The sequence below is a fragment of the Cheilinus undulatus genome, linkage group 14 (genome assembly GCF_018320785.1).
Source record: "Cheilinus undulatus linkage group 14, ASM1832078v1, whole genome shotgun sequence".
NCBI classification, from domain to species: domain Eukaryota; kingdom Metazoa; phylum Chordata; class Actinopteri; order Labriformes; family Labridae; genus Cheilinus; species Cheilinus undulatus.
This window is the reverse complement of record NC_054878.1, coordinates 46422439-46429830: the sequence shown is the minus strand read 5'-3', so window position 1 is coordinate 46429830 and position 7392 is coordinate 46422439. Positions and strand designations below refer to the sequence as shown.

Below are 7392 nucleotides of genomic sequence, written 5' to 3'. Positions count from 1 at the left end.
GTTTTTGCCCATTTCAGCCACTTCTCTTTGCCACTTCTATCCCATTTTTGCCCATTTAAGCTACCTTTTGCCAGTAAATACCAGTTTTTTCCTTCTTTTTGCCTAGTTTGAGACTTTTTTTTGCAACTTTAACTAATTTTTTGCCACTTTTTACCCTTTTTTCTCCCCGTTTTCACCAACTTAAGCTACTTTTTGTCATTAAAAACCACTTTATTTCTTGGTTTTTGCCCATTTTAGCCACTTTTATCCCATTTGTGCCCCTTTTCACCATTTTTTGGCCATTTTCACCCATTTAAGCTACCTTTAGCCATTTACTACCACCGTTTTCCTCTTTTTTGCCCATTTTGACATTTTTTTATGCCCATTTTAGTCATTTTTTGCCATTTTTCACCATTTTTCTCCAAATTTCCATCAATTTAAGCTACTTTTTGCCCCCCCCCCCCTTTTTTTAGCCCCTTTTTCCACTCTTGACCACTTTTTGATGATTTTTGTCACTTTTCACTCATTTTTAGCCACATTTGGACCAGTTTAAGTTCCCTATAACTAATTTTTTGTCACTTCTCACCCACTATATGCTACTTTAACCCCCCTTTCCTCCCATTTTGCCCCCTTTTCACCCTTTTTGTTGTTTTTAACCATTTCTGCCACCTTTAACTTATTGCCACCTCTTAGGCTGTGGCTCTTGCAAAGGTAATTTTCAACAATTTTGCTCTTTGGTTGAGCAGGGTTGAGTAACATTGATCACTATTCTCTTATTAATGGTTTTACTTTGAAACGTTTACATTTACTTCCGGGTCACATTACCGTCACTTTCCGTTTCTGTGCGGCGATCCTACCCTTCTGTTACTGCTTCGCGAGCCTGGAAGGATCCCCTAAAACTCCACCACCAGGTCTTCTTCACGTGTTTGACTCCTCTGGCCTTCCGTAGCTGTCTGTTCTGGAACGATGAGTTTCTTTTCTATTATCGAGGGTCAGTTACTGAGACTTTAGCTCTCCTCCGCCCCTGTGGCTGGTGAAGCCATGCTGTGTTTTAGTGTGGAGTTAGAGTGTGGAGCCCCCATGTGGCTGTAACGTGTACTGTAGACATAACTGCCCCATTAGTTACCGCTGCAGAGACGTTGTGAAAATTCATTGTGCGACCCAAACAAACCTCCTGCCAGTCCAGACGTTGGGAATGAGTGCTGTAAACTTCTCGTTTCTCCAATATCACGAGATTTGGAACAACCTGAGCTCAGGTTGCTACTCTCTCCTGATTGGACCAGCCTGACATGTGAAGGCGAGCAGCCCCGCCCCCAGCATTGCGCTAGAACATGCCCACCGGCAGCTAGGACACGCCCACTCAGGCTGGGATCCAGTCCACTCTACCCTTTCCTATCCGCTGCTTGTTTTTGAAGCAGCATGTCCAGGAAGAGCTACCGCCGGTGTTTTTTTGGTTGTAAAGGAAAATCTCAGCTTTTCTCACCTCCAAAGGACGAAAGCACCAGAAAACAGTGGCTGGAATTTATTTCTGCTGAAAAGCCCTCGGCCAAGCTGTGCCTGTGTGCGGGACACTTCACAGAGGACTCATTCACAAACAAAGGCCAGTATGATGGAGGATTCGCCTCCCACCTACTGCTGAAACCAGGAGTCGTTCCCTCTTTAAAGCGGGTTCATCATGAACTTCACCATGACTCAGAACCAAAAGCTGTAAGTAATTTATATCTGCAAGTCATTTATATCTGCAAGTCATTTATATCTGCAAGTCATTTATATCTGCAAGTCATTTATATCTGCAAATAATTTATATTTGCAAGTAATTTATATCTGCGAGTCATTTATATCTGCAAGTCATTTATATCTGCAAGTAATTTATATCTGCAAGTAATTTATATCTGCAAGTAATTTATATCTGCAAATAATTTATATCTGCAAGTAATTTATATCTGCAAATAATTTATATCTGCAAGTAATTTATATCTGCAAGTAATTTATATCTGCAAGTAATTTATATCTGCAAGTAATTTATATCTGCAAATAATTTATATCTGCAAGTAATTTATATCTATTTTAGCGTCAGGTGTAAATAAGGAGCTTTCTGGACAGTTTTGTACCCATGAAACTGTTCGAAAGGTTACACTAAAAACTGCCCTTCATTCTTTGTAACTATATTTTCTTTTAATTAAAATGTGTGAAATGAGTGTGTGTGAATTAGCTCATACCTCCACAGACGATGAAATAATAGCTTAAAGTGATGGTTTTCTAACTTTTTTTGACTGAGGCACCCCGAAGGTTAAGCCAAAATCTCAAGGCACACCATGCGTAAATAGTACAAAATAGACTTTTAAATCATATAACACTCAAGGTGGCCCATAAAGAGAGATAAAGGGAACAGCTTTCTGAGGCCCAGATGACTGGGGGATCGTGGAGGTGGCAAAAATGGGTTAAAAGTGACAAAAACTTCTTAAAAATGTCAAAATAGTGGCAAAAATGTGTTACAAGTGGCCTTTAAGCATTAAATGATGTTAAAAGGTGGTAAAATGGGTTAAAAGTGATCAAAAAAGTAAAATTGTCAAAAAAAGTTGTCAAACAGGCAAAAATGGGGTTAAAGTGTCAGTAAGGTTGCAAAATAGATCACAAAAGGCAGAAAAGTAGCAAAAATGGGTTAAAGTTGCTAAAAGATGGTAAAAAGAGTTAAAAGTGATGGAAAAAATGGCCACACCATAGTTTAAAATGGGAAAAAAGGGGGCTAAAATGGGTTAAATGTCCCAAAAAGTGGCAAAAATGCTTAGAAAAATGGCAAAACTGGTTTAAGTTGTCAAAAGAAGTGTCAAAAATGGGTAGAAATATTGGTTAACTTGGTTAAAAATAGCATGAAATTAATCATGTCAACACCAATTTCAACCCAATAATAGCTTGCCATGCTTTTCAGCTCTTAGTGAGGTAACTGTTAGCCAGGATGCTAGCATCAATGCTACTGATCCAACACACACACACACATTGATTTTACCAATAAATCCCAACTGGTTAGGGCCCATTCTCTGGGGGTTTTCAGGGGTCCAGATCTGTGGGCAGGCCTGGTTACTGTACTCGCCATAAAGTTGTAGTATTAACGTATGGGACAGGTTCCCAGGGCACCCCTAGACCTGCCTTAAGGCACACTAGTGAGCCCTGGCACACCATCTGAGAACCACTGGCTTAAAGCAATGGGGAGCTAATGTTAGCAGATGTTGTTGTATGTTAACACTAAACTTTCGGGCCTATTTCTCCATCAAAAAGATGAGCAATAGTTACACTCACAAGCCGTGGTTCAGTCTTTATAACTCAATCCTTAGCTTTTTTTTTGTATAGAGAGGAAAAAGTGCTTGATATGGCCTACACACCAGCAACAGACGATGAAATTAATGCTAGTGGGAGCTAATAGTACTAGCATCAGGCAATGCCTGTATAATGACCAAATACGCAGTGAATAGCAACGCTTGTTAAGGGTGTCTGAAGGTCTATCACTTTACTTTTACCGGTTATTTATCAAAAGAAGATCATATGTCAGTGTGGTTAGACTGTTCTTTATGTGTAGTGTAAGGGGAGTGACTGGTGTTACACCCCAGACTAACTCCAGGGTCAGTTTCATGACCAAAGAGCTTCCTGATACTCGCAAGCTGTGTTGATTTAATTTGACTGAAAATTCCCGCCTTTATGGATTAAACAAATAAAATGTTAACCCTAACCCTGTTCGATATAAGTAATACTTAACATTGCAGGCTTTTCTCACACAAACATGTGCCCCTGGCCTTTCCACAATCCCCTGAAATACCAGAAAACCCCGTTCCCTTCCACCCTCTCTTTCTCCACCTTTCAGAAAATGTGTGCTGAAACAGGTCGTTCACAGATTTTACCCTCATGATGTCATTTAGGGAGTTAGTCCTGCCCCCAGGTTCTGTTGGCCCTGCCCACCTTGAAGAAAGTTCCGCCCTCCTCTCCTGATCCTCCTCTGAGCTGCCAGCTGAGATGCTGGATAGCTCAGTGGGTTACCCGGCTGACTTTGATCTGGGAGGTTGATGGTTTGAATCCCAGTCAGGTCCTAAACTTTGGATAAAAGTGTCTGTAACATCAGGAGTGCCACATCCATTTCCTTAGAGGGGTGTGGTCAGGGGCGGAGTCAGACAGCTCATTAACATTTAAAGCCACAGAAACAGCTGGTTCTGAGCAGGGCTGAAACAGAGGGGGTTTTAGACATGCAGAGATCCAATACTGGAGTGTTTTTACTGACACAAACTTCACAGGCAAGTTTTGGGGCCACTGAGACCGATATAAACTTGTCTAAAAGGGTCAAATATGCCTCTTTCTGTTCAATGTGTTGAATGTATTTCAATTGTTTATGATACTAAAAGCTTAATATTTTCTTGTCTTTATTAGAGTCCATCACAACTAACCGCTGCAGCCGGTGCTCACCAAACCAAACCACGACGAAGAGTCAGTGTGGCCACACAAACTGTCAGAGGGGCGACATCTTTGGGAACACAGTTTTCAGCTTCCTCCTCTGGAGTTTCTATCGGGACCCAGCTATCATACAGAACTCTGAAAGAGCCCATGAGAAGTAAAGGTGTGTTTACTCATCTCAAAGACAGATCATCTAGTTGTTGACCTGATGGAATTAACTTGTTTATGAGACTCTAAAAAAACTAGGCTGCTGTATTTGATTATATTATCTGACTACTTTTTTTAATGCCTCTGTCTTTAACCAGGTACTCAGGCTACAGTCCGCTGTGCCAGTGTCGGCACAGAGATCACTGTCCGAAACAAACACTTTACACGTTCATCATCACAAACAAAGCCTTCCCGTGCCAGACCAGCAAAGCGGCCTCGCCTAGATCTTCTGGAGAAGGAGGAAGAGGAGGTGAGAGAAGAAGAGCACAGCAGGTTAAAAACCGACTCCACCCTTCAGTATGGGAAGTCATCGACATCACAAATGAGGTAGAGGAATGATGACATTTTGGTTGTGAAAAGTCCTGATCTTTTTCATTCAGTAATTGTTTTGCTGAAGACTTCTATGTTTGTTTTTTTACTCGCAGTGAGACAGAATCCACCCCTCACAATGAGGCTAAATATGTTGTGATTGCGAGCGGGCTCAGAGAGCTTTTCCAGACCTGCCCATTGTGCAAGCAAGACTGTGATGTGCAGCAGCAGAAACTTGGGACCTGCGTGGCCTTCCGTCAAAAATGCACAAACTGCCAGTATGCAAAACGATGGCAGAGCCAGCCAGTCGGGAAGAGTGCGCCTGTTGGAGACTTAAAAATGTCTGCAGGCGTGTAATTCGCAGGAGTGTCCTTCATTCAACTTGAAAAGGTATGATAGAAACATCCAGAGTTTACAGAACAGCCAATAATTTAATCCTGATACCCAACAGATTCATGACATTTACTCTGGTTTGTCAGATCTGCAAGGCCATAAACGTACAGCTGTTAGGTGCATCTTCTTAAGTTTTTTCACAACAGCTTCATGTTATTGTTGCTTTTATTAAGTATATAATTTCCACCCCCTCCATATAACTTAATTCTAAACATTGCTCTGCGCTTCAGTCCGTCAGATCAGTGATACTCAGCATTTGGCTCTTTTGTGATTATTTTTGGCTCTTTGATGTCTTAATTTCAAATATTATTCCCCCAGAAAACCTGTTAAACGGATTTTTTTTTGGCCTTTTTCACATTTGTTTTGCCACTTTTCACCCATTAGAGCTACCTTTTGCCATTAAATACCACTTGTTTCTTATTTTTTTACCACTTTTATCTGAGTTTTTGGCTCATTTTTGCCCATTTCTACCACTTTTTGCTCATTTAGGGTACCTTTTGCCAGTAAATACTACTTGTTTCCTATTTTTTTGACAATTTCTGCCACTTTTAGCAAATTTTTGCCACTTTTATCCAATTTTTCTAATTTTTTCCTCTTTTCGCCCCTTTAAGCTACCTTTTGCCATTAAATACCACTTTTTTCCTATTTTTTTGCCCATTTTTGCCACTTCTCTTTGCCACTTTTATCCGATTTTTGCCCCTTTTCACCATTTTTTGCCCATTTAAGGTACCATTTGCCATTAAATACCACTCTTTTCCTATTTTTTGCCTAATTTGCCACTTCTTTTTACCACTTTTTTGCCCAGTTTTGTCACTTTTATCCAATTTTTTCCGCTTTCATCCCATTTTTGCCACTTTTTGTGCATTTTAGCTACCTTTTGCCATTAAATACTAATTGTTTCCTTTTTTTCCACCATTTTTGCTGCTCTTGACTGCTTTTTGCCCATTTAAGTTACTTTCCACCCATTTTTTGCCACATTTTTACCACTTTTGGTCCATCTTTGCCACCTGTAACTCATTTTTTGTCACTTCTCACCCATTTTTGCTATTTTATGACCCTTCTTCCACCTTTGCAGGGCAGGATCCGGAACCTCCTATCCCATCCGGCTTCCAGCACAGGAGGGGATAACGACCCCGACATGTCCGCCCAGGTATCCCCAACACCAGCTGACAAAACTTTAGTATGTAAGGTCCTGATAACTCCTGGACCAGAGACTTTTGACAGCAGAAGAATGTGTTTCATCACTGAGGGTAACCTCTACTGCTTTTCACTCCCACCTTCCACTTTTACTGATTCAGTTCCACCCAGAGACAGCTGCTTTCGAAGGTAAACTGTACCTTTGTTAATTAGACTGCCTGTTAATGATCCTGTTTTTATAGTAAATAAATTGCTATACTTTTCTGATTTGGTGTTATTTTTTTTTCTATACATGTGATTATACGTTATGCATACATTAGAACGTTTTATGATGTTATTTCAAATCCTGATGTAAAAGCAGAACAAAAAGAGAAAATATTTTACCAGTATAGTTGACCTAAACTTGGCTACACAGAAAGCAGCTAAAACGACACTCTGAAAGTTTACATCAGTAGATTTCAAACTTTTTTTGACCAAGGCACACCATATTTAAATCGATACAAAATAGACTTTTGAAATAATGTTACAGTCAAAATGTCCAATAAGGAGAGATAAAGGAACAGCTTTCTGTAACCCAGCCAACTGGAGGATCATGGAGACGGCAAAAGTGGGCAAAGGTGGCAGAAGTAGGTTAAAAGTGACAAAAAATTCTTGAAAATTTTAAAATAGTGGCAAAAATGTGTTACAAGTGGCCTTAAAGAATTAAATGATGTTAAAATCAGAATCAGATTTATTGCCAAGCAGGTTTTTTACACTTACAAGGAATTTGTTCTGATGTTCTTTGGTGCAAAATACGCTTACATGGTAGATAAAAATAGGAGAAAAATAGATAAATAGGTAAAAACTAAAAATAAGGTAAGGTGCATGCATTAATAATTAGAATAAAAATCAAAATCATTTATATACAGTTATTTAAATATTCATAAAATA

General features: G+C 39.8%; 1 protein-coding gene across 1 annotated transcript; it reads left to right on the top strand.

The window, feature by feature from the left end:
- Nucleotides 1-820: 820 nt before the first annotated feature.
- Nucleotides 821-6681, top strand: LOC121521656 (peroxynitrite isomerase THAP4). The gene is made up of 5 exons (XM_041805783.1): nucleotides 821-1686; nucleotides 4393-4579; nucleotides 4722-4950; nucleotides 5049-5322; nucleotides 6401-6681. Exons 1-4 carry the CDS (start codon nucleotides 1399-1401, stop codon nucleotides 5287-5289), a joined length of 945 nt encoding a protein of 314 aa, XP_041661717.1. The 5' UTR covers nucleotides 821-1398; the 3' UTR covers nucleotides 5290-5322; nucleotides 6401-6681.
- Nucleotides 6682-7392: the final 711 nt, after the last annotated feature.

Excerpts from the sequence above, each read along its gene's own strand:
- LOC121521656 (XM_041805783.1), top strand. The coding sequence starts at position 1,399 with ATGTCCAGGAAGAGCTACCGCCGGTGTTTTTTTGGTTGTAAAGGAAAA. Across the intron at positions 4,580-4,721 it reads AGAGCCCATGAGAAGTAAAG|GTACTCAGGCTACAGTCCGC; the intron begins GTGTGTTTACTC and ends GTCTTTAACCAG. Across the intron at positions 4,951-5,048 it reads TCATCGACATCACAAATGAG|TGAGACAGAATCCACCCCTC; the intron begins GTAGAGGAATGA and ends TTTTACTCGCAG.